This window comes from Pelophylax lessonae, assembly GCF_965119305.1.
Source record: "Pelophylax lessonae genome assembly, chromosome: 13".
Taxonomy (NCBI): Eukaryota; Metazoa; Chordata; class Amphibia; order Anura; family Ranidae; genus Pelophylax; species Pelophylax lessonae.
Window position 1 is genome coordinate 148,454,933 of NC_138780.1, and position 21,576 is coordinate 148,476,508.

Below are 21,576 nucleotides of genomic sequence, written 5' to 3' on the forward strand. Positions count from 1 at the left end.
ATATATAGGAGCAAAAGTGAGTGGCCAAATACAATCAAGGTCACATCTGTAACTAACAGTAAAAGGAGGTGGACCAGATAAACTACTGTCGGTGTGCCAAATAGTTGGCATGAAAAAAAAAATGTTTTGTTTTTTTTTGTTTTTTTATGTGATGCACCAAATAATAATTCAATGTGAGGGATTAAAAAAGATAACTAGCTCCAATTGCTCCAATTGTTTAAAAAAATCCCACGTTTCACAAAAAAAAAAAAAAAGTCTTACAATCAGTGTCAAATAAATAATAGTTTAGAAAAAAATATAGATTTGCCACAATTGAGGGGTGCAGCATTGTGCCAAGAGCATAGTGGCTCAAGATAGTCATTATGCTTTCTGGGCCTAATAATAGATACAATAGTTTATGTAAAATGCAAATGAGCACAATCAGACCTCTCACATTTTTCTACAACCACCAATCATAGTTTATCGGTCCCAGTATATATTTTATTTTTAATATATTGTGACAGTATGAGGCGGTGTGAGGTTAGGAAATGGATAAGGACACAGGATTCCCAAAGTTACGGTTTGAGAGGCTTCAGTCTGTATATTGTGAGTGGAGAAATCTTAGATCGGGGCCTGCAGTTTGAAGGTTTTAAAGCAGGTATCCTCAAACTAATGCCCTCCAGCTGTTGCGGAACTACACATCCCATGAGGCATTGTAAAACTCTGGCATTCACAGACATGACTAGGCATGATGGGAATTGTAGTTCATGAACAACTGGAGGGCCATAGTTTGAAGACCCCTGTTCTAAAGTATCTTGGATGGGGGCAGAACCTTAATCCTGTGTCTGGGCTTTGCTGGAGTGCACAGTTTTAAAGGGTCATTATAAGTCAGGTCTGATGAGAGCTCAGGGCAGTTGCTGCCATTCTGAGACACAGTCTTTGTGTGAGGATAGTGGTGTGCTCCAGCCAGGAGGGGTGACTTGTTCGGGAGAAAAGATCCCATATTGGGGGAACTTCTTGCCCATAGGGCTAGGAAAGTCAGGATAGCTACGTTAGTCTGAAGAGACTAATAAAGCTAAGGTGACTAGTGAGTCCAGGGGGGCTGTAGAGAGTCTAAGATCCCAAGGAGTGTGTGAGAACCCAGGTGCTAAGAGAACCCTATCAGAAGTGGGCCCATACAGCAAGGTGCTTTGACAAGTGAGCCTGGGGAACCCATGGTCTGGGGAAACCAGTGCTGGTAACAACAGTACTGCTGAAGTATAGCCAGGTGGGCTAGCATTTTTCAGTTTCCGTTTTTGACATAGAAGAACCTGTCTGAACTTTACTGTTGTGTGAACTTTTCCTTTTAAATAAAAGTGGGCTGCCATGCTCTTAAATACGGTTCTGACTGACGTTGACTCAGGCTACCCAGCTCTGAGCTAACCAACTCCAATTATACAATATTTATACTTTTAACCACTTAAGGACCAAGCATATTTCTGACACTTGTTGTTTACAAGTTAAAATCAGTATTTTTTGCTAGAAAATTACTTAGAACCCCCAAACATTACATATTATTTTAGCAGTGACCCTAGAGAATAAAATGGAGATCATTGCAATACACTGTATTTGCGCAGCGGTTTTACAAACGCAATTTTTTGGGAAAAAATACACTTTTTTTAAATTAAAAAATAAGAAAACAGTAAAGTTAGCCCAATTTTTTTCTATAATGTGAAAGATAATGTTACGCCGAGTATGTAAATACCCAACATGTCATGCTTCAAAACTGTGCACGCTTGTAGAAGGACGACAAACATTGGTACAATTTCCTCCATAGGCGATGCTTTAACAATTTCTAAAGGTTATCAGTTTAGAGTTACAGAGGAGGTCCAGGGCTAGAATTATTGCTCTCGCTCTAACGATTGAGGTAACACCTCACATGTGTGGTTTGAATACTGTTTACATATGTGTGTATGCGTTCGCTTCTGAGCTCGGAGGGACAGGGCGCTTTCGATTTATTTATTTTTTTCCTTATTTATTTTACCTTTTATTTTTTATTTTTACATTGTCCCTTTAAAAAAAAAAAAAATGTATCACCTTTATTCCAATTACAAGGAATGTAAACATCCCTTGTAATAGAATTAAGCAGGACAGGTTCTCTTTAACTACTTCTAGACCGCAAACCACATATATACTGCAGCAGGGCGTATAGGTATAGGTATAATCACGTATAGGTATGTGATTTTGTGCCGGGGTTCTCGGGGGCGTGTGCGCACCGCCCGAGGGCAACTCCCGCTGTGAATAGACACAGTGGGAGCCAATCAGCAGGTCCGGCCACCTGCGATCATGCAGGAGAATGACAGAACGGCCGTCTGCCTATGTAAACAAGGCAGGCGGCTGTTCTGTCATGGAGGAAGAGTGAGATCTCGCTTTTCCTCTAGCACATGCATCCCCGCCACAGTTAGAAAACATTCCCTAGGAGCACACTTAACCCCTTTATCACCCCTAGTGTTTACTCCTTCCCTGCCAGAGTAATTAATACAGTAACAGTGCATCTTTTTTAGCACTGATCACTGTATTGGAGTCACTGGTCCCCAAAAAGTGTCAAGGGGTGTCAGATTTGTCCACCGCAATGTCGCAGTCTGATCACTCGATGATCGCTGAAAACAATAAAAAAAAATAAAAATGCCATAAATCTATCCCATAGTTTACTTTTGCGCAAACCAATCAAAATACATTAGAGCCGGAAGTGGGAGGAGCAAGCAGCAGAGAGCGAGCAACTGGAGGAGTGTGTGTAGAGGAGAGCGTGGAGGAGAGCCGGGTGACACGTGCGGGGGAGCCGCACTAGGTCACCAGAAGCCGGCGCGAGTGCAGGGGACCGGGACAGAGAGACCGGAACAGAGAGCGTGACCGGGACGTGAAGGACCGGGACTGTAAGCCGCGGCGGTAGACGGCGGAGCGGCGGCTGCGGCGGTGAACGGACACCACACAGTATTGAGGAGGGGGGTTCACGGAAGCAGGGGAGGAGGAGCAGCGGCGACTGGTGAGTATCTCTCTGCAGCTGTGTGACGTGCTTTGGGACCTGTGACTGACGGACTGACAGACCAACCTGTGACTGACTGACCATAGGGATCTGTGACTCTGTGACTGACTGACCATAGGGATCTGTGACTGACTGACCTTAGGGATCTGTGACTGACTGACCATAGGGATCTGTGACTGACTGACCTTAGGGATCTGTGACTGACTGACCATAGGGATCTGTGACTGACTGACCTTGCTTGCGACCGTCAACGACTGACAGACTGCTCTGCGACTGACTGCTCTGCGACTAACAGACTGTTCTGCGACTGACAAGACTGTTCTGCGACTGACAAGACTGTTCTGCGACTGACAAGACTGCTCTGCGACTGACAAGACAGTTCTGAGACTGACAAGACTGTTCTGCGACTGACAAGACTGCTCTGCGACTGACAAGACTGTTCTGCGACTGACAAGACTGTTCTGCGACCGACAAGACTGTTCTGCGACCGACAAGACTGTTCTGCGACCGACCGACGGCGCTCTTGACTGATCGACCGTGAGTATTTTAGAGACTGGTGAGTATCTTAGCGACTAGTGAGCATTTTGCGACTGGTTAGCATCTTGCGAGGGTTAGCATCTTGCGACTGGTGAGTAGATTTGCAACTGGTGTGTATCGGGTGAGTATCTTGCGACTGGTGAGATTCTTTGCGACTGGTGAGATTCTTTGCGACTGGTGAGTATCTTGCGACTGGTGAGTATCCTTGCGACTGGTGAGTACCTTTGCGACTGGTGAGTATCCTTGCGACTGGAGAGTATCTTTGCGACTGGAGAGTATCTTTGCGACTGGTGAGTATCTTTGCGACTGGTGAGTATCTTTGCGACTGGTGAGTATCTTGCGTCTGTTGGATCTTTGCGACTGGTGAGTATCGTTGCGACTGGTGAGTATCGTTGCGACTGGTGAGTATCGTTGCGACTGGTGAGTATCTTGCAACTGGTGAGTATCTTTGCGTCTGTTGGATCTTTGCGACTGGTGAGTATCTTAGTGACTGGTTAGTATATTAGCGACTGGTGAGTACCCCAGGTTTAGTACCAGGGAAGTTAGAGGTAGTGTAGGTTAGGAAGAGCAGTTCGTTAATATATCCCCATAGAGTAGTGGGTAATAATGTCCGACAGGATTGCGGATGCCACTCAGTGCACTTCTTGCATCATGTATGCGTTCCTTGATGAACCATTCGAAGGCGAATACTGCTGTGCAAGATGTGAGCAACTTGTTGCTCTGGTAGACCAGATCCTGGACCTACAGAACACAGTGGCAACACTGCGTGGCATCAACAACCTGGAAAGGAGCTTGGACATTACCTATCAGGCGCTGGTAGGGGCCAGCATAGAGGAGGGAGGAACAGAGGAGACGCAAGCAGCAGAGGTACGCAGCTGGGTGACGGTTAGGAAGGGTAGAGGGAGGAGTGCCAGGGAGGCCAATCCTGAGTTGGTACACCCTAACAAATCTGCCGAGTTGCAGGTTGAGGGGGATATCAGCTCAGGGGTGGCAGAGCTGGAGCATGCACCCTCCCCCAGCTGCCAGGGGAGGGACGGCTCCAGGAAGAAGGGGGGCCGTAACTCAGGAAAGGTTAGAAAGGTTGTGGTAGTTGGGGACTCAATTATCAAGAGGACAGAGAGGGCAATCTGTAAAAAAGATCTCGTGAACCGAACAGTTTGTTGTTTACCGGGCGCCCGAGTTCGGCACATCGCAGATCTGGCAGACAGATTGTTGTGCGGGGCTGGGGATGACCCAGCGGTCATGGTGCATGTGGGCACTAATGACAAAGTTAAAGGTAGGTGGAGGATCCTTAAGAACGATTTCAGGGACTTAGGTAATAGATTGAGGAAAAGGACCTCCAAGGTGGTTAGGAAATACTGCCTGTACCTCGAGCCACACAAGAGAGGCAGAAGGAGATTAGGGAACTTAACAAGTGGCTGAGGAACTGGTGTAGGAAGGAGGGGTTTGGGTTCCTGGAGAACTGGGCTGACTTCTCAGTCGGCTACCGGCTCTTTAGTAAGGATGGGCTGAACCTTAATGGGGGCGGTACAGCTCTTTTGGGGAGAAAGATGGCCATCAAGTTGGAGGGGCTTTTAAACTAGGAGACGGGGGGAGGGCTCAGAAGTAGAGTCAGTCAGGAGGGAGCAGAGGACAGAAGGCAGCTGTAGTGTCAGCAGCGACAGTAGGTCCACAATGTCAATTGGCAGGTCTGTGAGGGAGAACCTCAGACCAAACAGGAATAAACATAACCGCCAATTGCGCTTAACTTCCTTAAAACTAAGAGGGGTATATGCTAATGCCAGGAGCCTAGCTAATAAAATGGATGAGTTGGAAATGTTAGTACATGAGGAGGACATAGACATTGTGGGAATAGCGGAGACTTGGTTCGACCCCTCACATGACTGGCTGGCCAATATCCAAGGGTATTCGGTGTACCGGAAGGACAGGGTAGGAAAAAGAGGGGGGGGGGGTATGTCTCTATGTCAAGAACAATATAAAGGTGATAGAAAGGAGTGACATTACGGATGGGATGAGCATGGATTTAGAATCTGTGTGGGTTGAACTCCATAGGGAAGGAGAAAAGGGGAAAGTAATTGTGGGGGTTTGCTATAGGCCACCTAACCAAGGGGAGGAGGTAGAGCTGGAATTTTTAGCACTAATGGGTAAAGTGGCAAAATTGGGATCAGTCATCGTATTGGGGGACTTCAATTACCCCGACATTGACTGGGAAGAGGGGACTGCACACTCACAGAAGGCCCGCCTATTCACGGAAACCTTACTGGATAATTACATGTCACAGTTGGTGGATTCCCCTACCAGAGAAAACGCAGTCCTGGATCTATTGCTCACTAATGACCCAGACATAATCTCGGAGGTAGGAGTCCAGGACAACCTGGGCTCTAGCGATCACAGGATGATCACATTTAGTGTAAATAACAATATAACAAGGCAAGTGGGGAACATAAGAACCCTAAACTTCAGAAGGGCAAACTTTCCAAAATTGTACTTAATGATGGAAAGGGTAAACTGGGACCAAACCCTGGGATCCCTGACCACAGAGGAAAAATGGGAATGCTTTAGGAACATATTAGGCAAAGGCATCTTGCAGTGCATTCCTATGGGAAATAAATTTAGAAGAGACAAAGCCAAACCTGGCTGGCTAAACTGTAGCGTCAAAAAACTTATTAGGGGGAAAAATTGGCCTTCAAGAAGTATAAATCAGAGGGCACAGTATCGGCTTTCGAGCAATACAAGGAGGCAAATAAGAAAAGTAAACAAGAAATCAAGATGGCTAAAATCAACTTTGAGAGACAAATAGCGGAGGATAGTAAAAAAAAACCCAAAGAAATTCTTTAAATATATCAACAGCAAAAAAACTAAGGCAGAGCATATTGCACACATAATTAACAATGATGGGAGGATGGTTACAGAGGACACTGAAAAAGCAACCGTGCTGAATGCTTTTTTCTCGTCAGTCTTTACACAGGAAAAGGAGGGGTACACTGACCATGACTGTATGGTTAGTAGTAAAAAACAGGACTTGCCACCATGGCTAACAGAGGGGGAAATCAGGGAAAGGCTGGATAAACTTAACACAAACAAATCACCAGGACCGGATGGCATACATCCGAGAGTACTCAAGGAACTCAGTAAAGTTATATCGAGACCACTGTTCCTGATCTTTGCTGACAGTATTAGGACAGGAGATGTACCAGGGGATTGGAAGAAAGCTAACGTGATTCCAATATTCAAAAAGGGCCAGAGGCATATCCCGGGAAATTATAGGCCTGTCAGTTTGACATCAGTAGTATGTAAACTTCTGGAGGGGATGATAAGGGACTATATCGTAGAGTTTGCTAAGGACAACAACATCATCAGCAGTAATCAGCACGGGTTTACAAATGGGCGTTCTTGTCAAACCAATCTCCTAACATTCTACGAGGAGGTGAGCTGTGAGCTAGATAGGGGGAGACCAGTGGATGTGGTGTACTTGGATTTCGCTAAGGCGTTTGATACAGTTCCCCACAAGCGCTTAATTTATAAAATAAGGTCTGCAGGTATCGATAGCAGGGTTTGCTCTTGGATATGGAACTGGCTAAAAAGGCGTGTCCAAAGGGTAGTAATAAACAGCGCATACTCAGACTGGTCTGAGGTGGTAAGCGGGGTCCCCCAAGGCTCAGTCTTGGGACCAACCTTGTTCAATTTATTCATAAACAGCATTGAGGACGGGATATGTAGTTCGATATCAGTTTTTGCAGATGACACAAAATTGGGCAGGGCAATAACTTCACAACATGAAGCAGATATCCTACAGAATGACCTGGACAAAATAACAGAGTGGGCAACGACATGGCAAATGAGGTTTAACGTGGAGAAGTGTAAGGTTTTGCACTTGGGGACTAAAAACATAAAAACACAATACACGTTAGGAGGGGAGCCCTTGGGGGAATCAAAAATGGAGAAGGATCTGGGAGTCTTGGTTGATGATAGATTAGGAAACAGCATGCAATGTCCAGCGGCAGCTTCCAAAGCCAACAGAATATTAGCATGCATAAAGAAAGGGATGCATTTCAGAGATAAGACTATAATCCTTCCACTTTATAAAACTCTGGTCCGACCGCATCTGGAGTATTCCGTCCAGTTCTGGTCGCCAGTCCTCAGGAGGGATGTGTTGGAGCTGGAGAGAGTCCAGAGAAGGGCAACTAAACTAATTAGGGGATTGGAGGACCTTGACTATGAAGAGCGTCTACAATCGCTCGATTTATTCTCCCTGGAGAAGAGACGTCTGAGGGGGGACATGATAGCAATTTATAAATATCTTAATGGGGATCCCAGCTTAGAAAAAAAGCTGTTCATTCGAAGGGATTGCATGAGGACTCGAGGGCATACAATGCGATTAGAGGAGAAGCGTTTTAACCTCAGGCAACGCGGGGGGTTCTTTACTGTTAGGGCAACAAGATTGTGGAATTCTCTACCACAAGAGGTGGTTTCTGCGGGTAGTATGGTGGCTTTCAAAAGACTCTTAGACTTACATCTCAAGGATCAGAACATTCAGGGGTATGTGAGATGATTACAGCCACACACACCTACACAGGTTGAACTAGATGGACTATTGTCTTTATTCAACCTCACCTACTATGTAACTATGTAACATTAATTAGGATTTTGTTTACCAAAAATATGTATCAGAATACATATTGGCCTAAATTGATGAAAAAATTTGATTTTTTTTTTATATTTATTGGGAATGTTTTATAGTAGAAAGAAAAAATATTGTTTTTTTTTTTTTTTTTTTTTCAAAATGTTACTGTTTATAGTGCAAAAAATAAAAATTGCAGAGGTGATCAAATACCACCAATAGAAAGCTCTATTTGTGGGAAAAGAAAGTTATCAACTTTATTTGGGTACAGTGTTAAATGACCACGCAATTGTCAGTTAAAGCCACGCAGTGCCGTATCGCAAAAAATGGCCTGGTTATTAAGCGGGTAAAACCTTCCAGAGCTGAAGTGGTTAATGTGTTACTAAACCCAGGAGCCTGCATTCACTATATCTGGTCTCCCACAGTGCACAGAACATAGAAATTCAATAGTTTTAGTAAATATAAACTGCTAAATACCTTTTTTTATCAGCAGTATATAGCGGTTTTGTGACTTCTATCAGTGCCTAGTTAAAGCTTTTGGATGAGTTTTCATACTATTGGAAGAACATGCCTTCAGACAGCAGCATTCAGGGCATGTGAACAGTAATACATTTGGTGCCCCTATCCTCTAGAAATTATTGAATTGGAAGGATTGGGAAAACAAGGATTTCCCAATCCTTCCAATTCAATGAGTTTTCATACTGCTCTGACTGATAAGGCTGCAGGACCCCTGCCCCTTTGTCTGGGTAGTGCTGATTGGCCTTGTGTTGATCACATGCACCCTCCCAAAAAAAAAAAAAACTCTCTAGCAATCCACACCAAACTGGGCATGCGCAGCTTGTCCCCTAGCCTCTGTTCTACCAGGAGATGAATTGGGGACTGTGAAAGAAGGGGAGGAACAGAGAAGACAAGATCAAACAGCCTTGCCTTAAGTTTTGGATAGAATGGGGAAAGATTAGAATCTCTGACAGGGTTGCATCCTCACTGAGGTGACTTCCCCTAACTTCCTATCCTAGTGACACTTTGTGTGTTGGGGTGTGAAAGGGTGTACTCAGGACAGGAAGTGAGGACAAATCACCAAACAAGAACATAGACAACAATTACAACCTGACAATGATACTAAACATACATCACTCAAACTAAGCCCCCTGAAATGTGTAATCCCAGTCAAATTTTTTTTTTCGGTTTTGAGGGTGGCAAAGGGTTAATACTGCTCAATAATATTGTAAGGTTGAAAGTGATCAATTGAACGACACATTCTATATTATTGTTGTTTTCATGAGCGAGTTAGCTGGCGGCTCAATTTTTTTAAATGCAAACAATGTAAAGAAGTGCAACTCCTCCTATAAAGTCCAGAATAAGATTTTATTTGAATTGACCAGGAAAGGCCTAAGAATTTTTTGAAGATCGCAAGGTAGCGCCCCTCTAGTAGGCTGCTAATGTTTGGGTAAATTTAGTTTTTTTGCTCTGCTGTAGTCAGAGGAGTAGTGGCGCATTTTGCCTGTTCTAGGTTTTGCTGGTACAGGCTCAGCTACTTTCCCCTGCATCCCACTGAATTCTGGGTTATAGAGGACAGGAGAGTTGGAACCAGGCCTGCATATTCATTCCTATTCAGCCAATACCTTATCAGTAGATTGAGTGACCAGCAGCAGTTTAAATACTCTTAAACCTAGAACAGCTTGCTCTTGTTCCTGTGAAGTTAGATCCTGCCTGAGGGCTGAGGCACCCCTGGGTGGCTTCAGGGCCGCTGATAGGGGGGGGGACCACCATCCCTCTTGTAGGGGGCCCGAGCACACAGGGGGGCCCACACAGAGAGGGGGATTAGTGATGGACAACAAATACAGAAATCTTCCTCCAGCACCTGAATCTGATCTGTCCCTCTCCCTGCTATATCAGCTTTTATCTGTTGAGAAAGAGACAGTTGTCCCTCACTACCCCCCCCCCCTCCCTTGTGTGGGCCCCCCTCCCAGCACTTATCTCTGCTCAGGAGTTTATTTGTAAATTGTAACTTTGTTTCTCTCTCTCTGATCACTGAGCTCCAACTGCACAGCCTGAATATTTTTCCCATCTCATCTTATTTTTTATTTAACATAGTTTTTTTTTTTAAGGTTTAGCAGGAATTTTGCGAGTTATGTTATATTTGTGTCTGATAATAGTGATTTGTTGCAATTTTAGCTAAATATATCTTTAATATTTTCTTGGGGGGGGGGGGGGGGGGGGGCTGCCAGGTAGTTTGTATGGGGCTCTGCAATTTCTAACAGCACCCCTGGGTGGCTTGCTACAGTACTGATTTGGGGTCCCAGAGGCAGTGCAGAAAGCTCTACAGGAGATCCAAGCCGCAGGCACCAAGTACAGAGACTGGCTGATACTACAGAAGGAATTAGAGTACTCAGGGCACAGTGAGTACTAGCCTTAAGGAACTTTTAGACTTTTCTTGCCACCTTCAGAAGAACTCATAACAGCTTACTAAGGACTATACGTCTGTTGAGGAGTTTCTGCATTGAAGTCCATTTAACCTTCGCATTCAAGAGGGTGGTTACACCCTGAAGGAGCAGTTCAATCTTAGTGTCCTCTGTTGTACTTTAGTTGTTCCTTTTGGAGTATCTTGACACTCACCCTCACCCCATCCAAGTTATGTCATCAAATAAACTGCTAAAAAAAATGCGTGGCCTTTTTTCTGACTCGAATGACTGTGAACTACTGTGTGACTGGCTGCCATCAGGAAATGGAACCTGGGACCAAAAAGCCAACCCGGTCTGTGGTCTGTGCTAATCAGTATCCAGATATTATAGGAACACGGGAATGAGGTCTGAGCTGGGCTAAAGTATCAAAAGTATTTAAGCTTGTGTGAAGCTTATTTATGCTTGAGTTCAGTAGCACAAACTAAAGGTGGGAGACCCTTGCGGCCCCCACTGAAGGCGGGAGACCCTTGCAGTCCCCTTAATTTTCCTTGTGAATTTAATGGGAATCCTATTGTAGACTTTTTACGTACAGTGGTGCTTCTATTCTCCACCTAATCGGCAGGTTTTTACTGTTTCCTTGGTTGGAAGATTTGCACCAACTTTCTATTCTACTAGCAATAGGAAGTGAGGAGAAGGATCTTCAATGGGCACACAGACTGAAATTAAAACACTTCCATTGGGAATGCTGCATGAATCAGGTGTGTTTTGGCCAAACTGTTAAAAAGTTTGTAAAATACTGCAGAATTATTTAGGACGCGCCTCACAGTTCTCCCTGAGACAATAATTGGGCCTAAAAACAAGTCACTTCCTTCAAGCATTCTTTCAAATATACAAAGATATAGGGGTGAGACTATGGCTGGGACCTGGTGGCACTGGCAGTCAAGCGAAGGAACCCCAGGCAACAACCTAGTGTCTCTTTCTTTGAGCATCTTTTGGAAATCTAAACAGCCTAAAATAACACTTAAATAGAGGTTTGGCTCTGGGATGTCTATATTCATAACATTTGGTGAATGGGACAGAAAATTAGTGAAAAATGCCTCCAATGAGGAAAAAAAATGAAAGGGTTTTAGGCCATTAGGATATGATGAAAAAAAAAAAGAAAAACAATTTTAGAAGAGCTTTTCAGCTATAAATGCCATAGTGACCATTCTTGACTTTATGCTCCACTTTGGCAGCACATATTTTAAAAGGTTTTGCAATCTCTAGATTGTTTCAATTTGTTTTACAAATTGTCATCTTACTTGTCATGTCACCTTGCCTTTCTTAAAGCATAAAATCCCAAAACATCTAATCAGTGAGAAAATGAACAAGCTAAGCAGCCTTCATTACTCAGACTCAGAACACTCATGCAACTTAACTCAGGAAACCTTAACTAAAATCAATATAAAAGAAAGAGATCTTTATAATCCTTAAATAAACTTCTAAGCCAACATAATGGGGATTTTAAAATCCATCCTCAAAGTCAGCCTTTAGAAAGACAAAATAGTTAATAAATGAAAATGCTTAAAATGTTGTTTGACTTATTTTATTATTTTTTATTATACTGCATAAATACATATATATATATATATATATATATATATATATATATATATATATAAAAATAACATATTGTATTTTTAGACTTTTTTATTCTTCATTTTTTATTTAAAAAAGTGTAAGTTCAGCTTTACCAAAGGGCACCCAATGCTGTCCCATATGGGTAAAGCTACAGTAAATCTATCTACCAGCCAGAACTCTCTTGCTGTTCAAAGAATGTAGTCCAAAACCACATTTAAAAGAAATTTCTTAAAATCCTTATCAGCCAGCGATGGCTCTGTACTAAATTACTGTAGGGATGGAACAGCTGTCAAGATCAGCACCCCCTAGTGCTTTGGAAGGAAGCTCCATCCACATGTGCACAGTGCTCAAATAAAAAGGGAGCCCTGGCTGGAAGGTAGGTTTCGCACACGATTCTACTACACCCAAATGAGACAACATAGTGTGCTTTTTGGTAAAGATGAACTTATACTTTAAAATGTAAGTCTTTTTTTTCAGTATTTTTGGCATCATGACCTACTGTATAGATTTAATCAAATAGTTTCTTGTGAATTGGTTGTACCATTTTTTGTTACCTTGATGTACTGTCAGCAACATTACTTTCTGTTGCAGGCTGAAAATGGTAAGCCACTCAATTAGAAACAATGCTATCAGCCTACCTAGCAATTTCCTTTAGTTAGCCAGTAGCCCAAAGGTAAATTAAAGGAGTCAGCATAACAGGCTGACAGCAGTACTGTGCAATGCAGTGGCTCAGTGTTGTCACCCTAGAAGTGCTGTTTCTGGCATATTATCCAGGTAAGAAAGTTTTCAACAAATTAGAGAGATAATGGTGAACAGAATACTGAAACATATTTGATCCATGGTGGATCGTTTCTCAGAGAGTGGTGCAGGCGCAGCTGATAGGTATTCATAATGTGATGCTACCTCCTTCTGAATGCCTGTTTTTTTTTTTGTCAGCCAAATGGGGTTTTTGTATGGGAATACCTTGGTGCACCCCAGGCCTGTGGTTGGCTTGCAGTTTCAGACCCCATTCACTTGAATGGGTTGCATGTGGCAGTGGTACTACCCGCTGAATGCTACAGGGGAAATCATTTTAGGCTGTGCTGCAAAGCATTGCAGCTGCATCGTAACACACAATTTAAATACCACCCCCCCCCCCCCAACCCAAAGTCTAAACTAAGCCTATGGGTTTACATACACATTAAAGTCTATGTCCTGACACCACCCAAATTGGACTCCAAACCTCTCTTTCCACCTTTTACCCCTCTACAGCATATCACAGCATTCTTTTTTTTTTTTTTTTTTTTGTTACCTGCTTTTCTAGTAATAAACAGCTTTTATCACTTTCTGTGACATCATCATTAGGGCTATACATTTCTTGCAGGAATAGCTGCTGAGAGGTCAGTTCCTACAAAGAGTTTGTGGGCAGACTCTTGGGAGTCAAAGCAGTAGCATGGTTTTGCTGGGGAAGAAATCAATGTACACAAGTGGAAGAAAAAATAAAGGTATGGGGGATAGGTGGTGTTCTGTAGTCTTGCAGGTAGAGTAGAGCTGATAACTCTAGTTAGTTAGAAACACAGTGGACTTTTTTACCTACATTTCTACCACCGTACATCTTTAAATGTCGAGTTGGTGACCGCATAAGTGATTCACCGCTATGACCATGCTACAGGACTGCCTGGCGCCATGTTTAATTTATGAGTTTGATGCTTTGAAAATCATTGGGCCTTTGAACTTGTTATTCAGTGGGTATGTGCATCCAGTCCCTCTCTTTGGGTATAAGGAGATGTAAATATTGCGGGCTCATTTATAAGACACTCTCTGAACTACTGGAGGCCACCTCAACAGATTTTTAATGCCTATATTGAGTTTCTTCATTATTTGAAGTAGAATTAGGCAGGTTGACCTTTAGGCCTATTTGGCGTGCTACCATCCCAACAACTACTATCATTATTCTGATTACAAACTCCCATTTTCCACCCTGAAGAAGTCATTATCACCAAACCCATTGGGATCTTTCACTCTTCCACAGCAGACTTTTTTGAACAATCTATATCTCAATTGTTTGTTCTTGGGATAGTGGGGTGTTCTTTGGTTTAAGGGCATTTATTTATTCACTGCTCCAATTAATACTTTGAGGGGGTTGAATTTTGTCTCCTGAACATTTGCTACGTTTTTTAAGAATTTTAAATGTTATTAGGATCTGTATATCCGTTTTTTTCTTTTTAACAAAAATCAGGGCCTTCTGGCCTTAGGTTAGGATGAAGATAAGTTAACTTTCAATCTACATGGATTGTGTATTGTTTCTTTTAGAGAATATCCACCTTAAAAGTCCCATAAGTTGTGCGATCCTGGTAGGAAAAAGCAGCTTAAATTGTGCCTAAAGCTGAGTCCTGCAAACGTGTTCAGGTGTAGTAGGTGTGTATGGGTTCCACTGGCCAGAATAGTAATTTATTGTGGCCATTGGAATTAAAGCTCAAGCGCCAAACTCATTTAGCGTTTAAATGCATTTAGCTGCGCTTGGATACATTTAGGGACATCAAGCATTTTCTCTGCCCAAAAGCTCCTCTCCTGAATGCATGGTGATCCTTTTTTTTACGGCCCATAAATGTTCCTCTTCTAATATGCCTGTAAACGCCTATGTGTGCGTTTACAGGCATAAAAAAAAAGGCTGTAAAAGTGATATTATCTAAGCCCTTTGTGCCTGAGTCCTAATGATGCAGGAGGAAGGAGGAATACATGTATGAATCATTAACTCATTAGGCCCAGATCAGTGGCAGCAGCAGTTGCAGTTTTTTTTTTACTTTTCAATTACCCCCCCCCCCCCTCCCCTATGTATACCTTATCTCCATGCTCTCTCTGCAGTGACCTGTAAGTTAGCCTCTTTACCTCCTTATCCTGCACTTATCTCAATCCTTCCACTGTATGTGACCTGTACATTAACCCCTTCCTCTCCTCCTCCCTCTGCGTATGACCTAAATATTTAGTGTGCCTAGTGCACTAATACTAAGATCCATGTTTTAACCCCTTCAATACCTGTATGTTTCTTCATTTCCCCCCAAAAAAAAAAAATGGTGGCAAAAAATGAAATCACCTTGGCGTGTCTACTTTCCAAAAAACTGGTTATTTTGGGGGTTTCAATTGGCATTTTTATTCGCTATGTTTTATAACAGAAAGAGAAACTTTTTTTTTTACCTTTTGGTCTAAAAAAATAGTTAAAAAAACAGTGATTATTCAATACCAGTAAAAGAAAGCTCAATCTTTACAAAAAAGTGGTTAATAAACTAATTCGGGTCTAGTGTTTCATGACTATCATAGCTCTTAACATAAAAAAGAAATTGCCTGGTAATGTAGGGGTATTATGGGCTAGATCTGAATCAATTAACAGGCTTTTTTTTTTTCTTTTTTTATACCTTAAGGCTGGGTTCACACTGGTGCGTATTGGATGTGGTCAGGATCCTGTGACCGGCTCTCACTGGAGCTGGTTCAGACAGCTCCGGGACAGCTGGGGAGCAGTTTGCAGAACATTTTTGTGTGTCTTTTGGTCCGTTTCAGGTCCAAATTCATCCAAAAATTCGGACTGAATTACAACCGAATTCGGACCTGAAATAGTGAGCACACACCAGACCTCCTGCTATGAGCAGCTCTACAATCCAGTGTGAACCCAGCCTAGGGATGCCAGACATCACATGTGATTTGCACCGCATTTCTGTGCACATCACATGCAATGTCTGTGCAATGTGAATTCAGCCATACAAATCGTATCAGATTTAGACCAAAATGGTGCAGGACCCTTTTGGTCCGCACTAGAATCAGATTACATAGGTGTTCACACCCATGCAATCTGATTCCCATAGGATTTCACGGTTTGCACTGCGTTTTGCAAACCGATTCATGGGTGTCTTTAACTTTAGATTGGCAGAGAGCAGAGTGAACTGCCTGCGAATCAGATGCAATGCGGGAACCTGCACTCATGCAGGTTCCTGCATTGCACCAGTGTGAACCCAGCCTAAATGTTTGTAAAGTGATAAAACAAGGGAAATGTGTATGCATTGTGATGAAATGTACAGATTTTTTTTTTCCTGACACACTATTTACTTTTACAAATATCACAAGGTGGAAACAAGCCCTCTACATGATAATATATAGGGAGAGGTGGGGACTCTTTTTGCAGACATCTGTGATCTATTACTGGTGAGACTTCTCCTCACTCCTCACCAGGATTAGAAGTGTTAGAAGTGTTATGTTTAGTGATCGACTGATATCGGTTTTTCGTTGCTGATATTTTGGTCAGCGCATATCGGTATCGACCGATATTGGCCAATATTTTTGTACATTTAAAATGTTTTATTTTTTTTACTTTACAGGTACTCTTGTGCAGGGATCTGGGGGGTCTACTAGACCCCAAACCCCTCCTCTGCACTTAAAAGCATTCAAAACACCAAGTTTGGCTGTTTTGAAAGCTGTCATTTTTTTGCTCATGACATCACTTCCGGGTTTTTGCATGGAGACCCGATCAGAGCCGAATGCGGCTTTGATCGGTACTACGGCGGCCGTGCAGGCTGGTTGCCCGGGTCTCCCAGTGGAGACAGCCAATCGTCGGCTATGGATGCCATTACCGGGGTGATGCCTCTAGCTGCAGGCATCACTCCGATACAAGCACTTTCCCGAAATATCGGCAATATCGGTCACCTAGGTGGCCGATTCAGATATATTGGGGAAGGTGCATATCGGCCCCCAGTATATTGGCTTTGCCGATAATCGGTCGATCTCTAGTTATGTTACACAGAAATTTAGTTGCCCCCCACCACCTACCCACTGGCATTAGCCAGGGCCTGACAGCAGTTAGGAAAGCCTAAAATGATCTGCAAAGACTGTCAATGCAGATTACACGAAGGTTCCCTGGCCGCTGACAGGGAGGTAGTTGACATCAGGGCCGGCCCTACCATTGGTCCCGCTGGATCCATGGGACCCAGGCAGCAATTTTAGAGGAACGGCAGTGATGGCTCTTTAATTTGGCAGTTGCCCTACACCTCATGGCCGCCTAATTAAAGAGACGTCTCTGGGGGTGGACAGCAAAGCTCCCTGCTCTACTGCACTGGCTGCTCCAAGTCTCGAATTCCCCGCCGTGTACTCAGCCGGCTCCTCCGGGTCCCTCTCTCTTCCCCAGCCAGAATCATGCCTCGCTCCTAAGTCGGCTGCATCAATTCCGGCTCCTGTGCAAATGAAGATTAAGCACACAGGTGCTGCTGTACAGGAGCCCTATGAGAGCCGGAGGATACAGCAGGCTTGTCTGCAAGAACAGCCCCCCCCCCCCCCTCATACACAGGTTGCCCTCGGAGTCTGAGATATGCTGATCGCCCATCCGTTCTGCTGCTGGAGGAAGCCCAGGTGACCAAGGATGAGTGCCCTGCAGCTTGGTCATGGTGAGTGAGATGACCTCATATCCCCCACACACCATCCCATACCCCACACCATCTCCATTTGGGATCAGGGACCCCTTCTCACCTGGGGACAGGGACATCTTCTCCCCTGGGGACAGGGACCCCTTCACACCTGGGGAAAGGGACCTCTTCTCCCCTAGGGACAGGGACCCCATCTCCCCTGGGGACAAGGACACCTTCTGCCCTGGGGACAAGGACACCTTCTCCCCAGGGGACAGGGACCCCTACTCACCTGAAGGCTTCTCCGTGGCTATCTCCCACCAGGAGCTCTTTCCCTATGGGAAGTCCCGGGGGTCCTACTGCTGCCCGACGGGGATGATGAGACCCCTGAGGTGGTTAAACTCACACAGCCCCTTCTCTTCTGTGAGGCCAACATCAAGGAGCTCCATGTGAGTACTACACTGATAGAGACAGATCCCAGACACCAGCACTGATAGAGACAGAGCACTGACACCAGCACTGAGGGAGGCAGAGCACTGACACCAGCACTGATAGAGACAGAGCACTGACCCCAGCACTGAGGTAGACAGAGCACTGACACCAACACTGAGGGAGACAGAGCACTGACACCAACTGGGATAGAGGATACTGACTCCTGCTCCAAGACAAAGTGTACTAAGAGAGTGCCATGACACCAGCACTGACATAGAGGACACAGACATAGAGGACACTAAATCCAGCTCTGAGATAAAACACTGACACCAGCTCCAAGACACACAGCACTGAAATAGATCCCCCCTCCCCAACGCCAGTGCTGAGAGAGAGTGCACTGACACCAGCACTTTAAGGCTCTTAATATATGCGATTTATACAGTTAATTTGCATTGCTTGAATTATTTTTTCCATTACGGGCGTGAGTGGGGCCTCAAGTTTAAGTTATGCCTAAGGCCTTACGGTGCCTAGAGGAGCCTCGGAGGGGTAGCAAATTGACGCCCAGGAGGATATTTTTCCAGTAGTTTTGTGTGCTATCAGTTTGTGGTATGTTACGGGCGACATTTCCCCATCTCATACTGCCTCCCTTTTTTTGGGGGGGGGGGGGCAGAATTTCCTTTTCGGACCCAGGCAGCACAATGTATTGAGCCAGCCCTGAGGGTCGGGGAAGCAGAAGCAACTGTGGAGCAAACAATCTTCGATACTCCCAGAAGTGTCAGAGGTGCCTGAATAAATAAAGTCTATTGCCAGCAAGATATGGGAGCGATCCTAAAAAAAAAAAAAAATAACGCCCGCCCAACCCATAGGTAGACAAGAGCCTTTTATCTTTAGTTTGATCTGTTCAGGGAAAAAAATGGTGACAGTTCTCTTTAAGCACCATGTTTAGGTTTCATTTCATTATTTTCTCACACACGGTTTAAGCTCCATCTCCTATTATATAAAAAATAGAAAAAGTCCTCCGGCAGCTGCGTTTAGTTCCCCTCCCAGGTGGTCTTCCAAAGGATGCAAAACAAGTATTCCACAAGGGAGAACGCCACACGTGTGAGAAGAAATCCTGATATTTATAGATTGTGATTCATGGCACATATTAAACTAAAACATTTGTAAAAGCCAGCTTAACAAAACAGATTTTTTTGGAATCTTCCAAGTCCTTCCTTAACTTGTAGATCTTTAAGTAATATTAAACCCTCAGTTTTTTAAGGACTTTCAGCATTAAATTACAGCAGCTTTTTTATCTTTTAATTCTTGTCTATGTTCCAGTTTAAATTGATATTAAAGGCAGGATTCGATTTTTTTCTTTTTTTTTAATAAAAAAAACTCTGAGCATTGAGCATCCATAGCATAGAACACACAGAATAGGGCTCAGCTCTGCCCCCACTCACTGGCTGTGATTGACAGTCGTCCGATGCTGTGTCTCAATCAATGAACAGGCAGACCTGAGACAGTAGTCGTCCCTAATTAAGGATTAGGGAGGTATCGGGGGGGGGGGGGAGCTGCATACTGAAGGTTTTTTAGCTTCATGCATAGAATGCTTGCAGCTAAAAAACCTTGAGCCTTTACAACCACTTTAAGCTCCTGCTATGACTGCTGCCCTAGGATTCCTGTTTCATGGTGGCTCTTTTCTCTTGCAGCGAACTATGGAGCCACTAAACATGTGCGGTTCATCGTCCTGAATAAATATTCAGACTCATTTTTCATTTTTTAAGGGAGTTGGATATATCCGATTACCCGTTTTGCAGTATAAACAAAGCGTACCCAATGCACCGAATAACAAAACAAATTTTTAATTAAATTTTAAATCGAATTCCAGTCGAATTTAAACTGTAAACATATTTCTGAAATCAAAGACTGTGTGTAGTATTAGAGTACCATTTAAAAATAATGCTGTGTTTGTTAAGCCAAAGGTGATTTGAAGAGTCATTGTAATCAGTTGATGAAGATTTTTCTTTTGTTTGTTCACTTTGCCACACTCGAATCGGAAAAAAAATAAAAATAAACTTTTGGCTTCGACTGTTTCAAAATTTATCGATTCGAACGTTTCGAATTGAAAAAAATTGGTCAATTTCGAAGAAAATTCTAAAAATATTTCAGAGTACGAATTCCAAAATACGAATCCCGAATACGAATTGAACGAATTAACTGAATTTAATGAAACTAAATAACTAGAATAACGAATCTAAACGAAACAAAACAAAATACATTTTTTCGTCATGCACATGTCTAGGAGCCACCCTTGAATACAGGGACTAAACTACAATGTGTGCATCAATAGAGACACACAGCCCCATAGTCTAGGATGACAACGCACTGCCCTGCTCTTCCTTTCTCCTTGCCTCTCCCTTCTACAATCTAACAGACTGACTAGATATTGCACTATCCATTGTTAATTCTTTCCTGTGAAGACCAGAAGTTCAGGGAAGCAGCAATATGAAAGCAGGAGCCAGCAGCCGGGGAGAGGAAGGTGGCTGGGCCCGGGGCTCTGTGAGGCGGCCAGGAGTGACTAAGAGAGATTAAGAGGTATCACCCTCCTTCTTGGATTCACCGATGTATGGTTGTATATCTACATGATGGGAGAGGCTTTCTCATTCATTTGAGTAGCCATGGCGCTCTGGTAAGCTGCTCTTATTATTTGTGCAATGAGGTGTCCCCATCCTACACTTTCCCTGGGTGTCACTGGAAGGAACGTCTCTCACAGTATTTTGCACCTGGATTTATTTGGACTTGTATTATCTTTTGGGATCTTACTCACCATAATTCATCTTGGACACTATCCTAATATTGTTGCTTGTGGATTAATTTTTTTTCACTAGTCATTCACATTTTTAGCGCTACACTTTATTATTAAAGTGCTTGCATTAGAATTATGCAAGCATAGTTTATAGGTAATGTGTGTTTTATAGTGCTTAATGTATTAGGCTAAAAAAAAACTAAGGGTTTAATACTGCTTTAAATTAAAAAAAAATCACTTTTCACTTGTAAACAACAAAGGTACATATACAGGCCCACTCAGTGATCTGGGAGAAGTAAGACAAAGTCAGGGTAGATTCTGGATGGTACCTACATAGGCACTGCACTTTGCCCTTAGTGCTTTGCTTTTTGACCAGCTTCATCAACCAGGACAATCTTGTTGCAGGTTAAGGATGTTTAATTTGTAAAACAGTTCTACCAATCTGTTAAGCATGCCTTTATGATATACATACTGCTCTTCTTGTACAAGAGGACTTCAAAGCAATTTGACTCGTAGTTGTCAAACGTCTGCCTAACTTTTTCAATTGTCTTCTTGTCCGTCAGTTCGCCATACATAAAACTGCAAAACAAAGGAATATTTCACTTAGAATGAACAAGTTTATTTTTTTAGGTTTCTGCAAGATTTCGGAGAATAGAGATAGAGATGAAGATGACGAGGACCTATGTCAGTATCGGCTTCAAAATCCAGGTTTGGTTTAAATATCTCTTTGTAAATGACCAGAGTATTTAAAAGCAATTTAACACCTTCTATGATGGTATTCAAGGCTGAATTAAAACCATGTAATTTAGTAG

At 43.3% G+C, this 21,576-nt stretch overlaps 1 protein-coding gene across 4 annotated transcripts in view; it reads right to left on the reverse strand.

The window, feature by feature from the left end:
- The window catches only part of KCNH5 (potassium voltage-gated channel subfamily H member 5), a 510,054-nt gene that overhangs the window by 376,433 nt on the left and 112,045 nt on the right, over window positions 1–21,576 (reverse strand). For all 4 annotated transcript variants that reach the window (XM_082242615.1, XM_082242614.1, XM_082242613.1 and 1 more), the window contains one exon: window positions 21,237–21,343. In XM_082242615.1, the coding sequence (XP_082098741.1) occupies window positions 21,237–21,343 (107 nt within the window). The remainder of the gene's footprint in view (window positions 1–21,236; window positions 21,344–21,576) is intronic.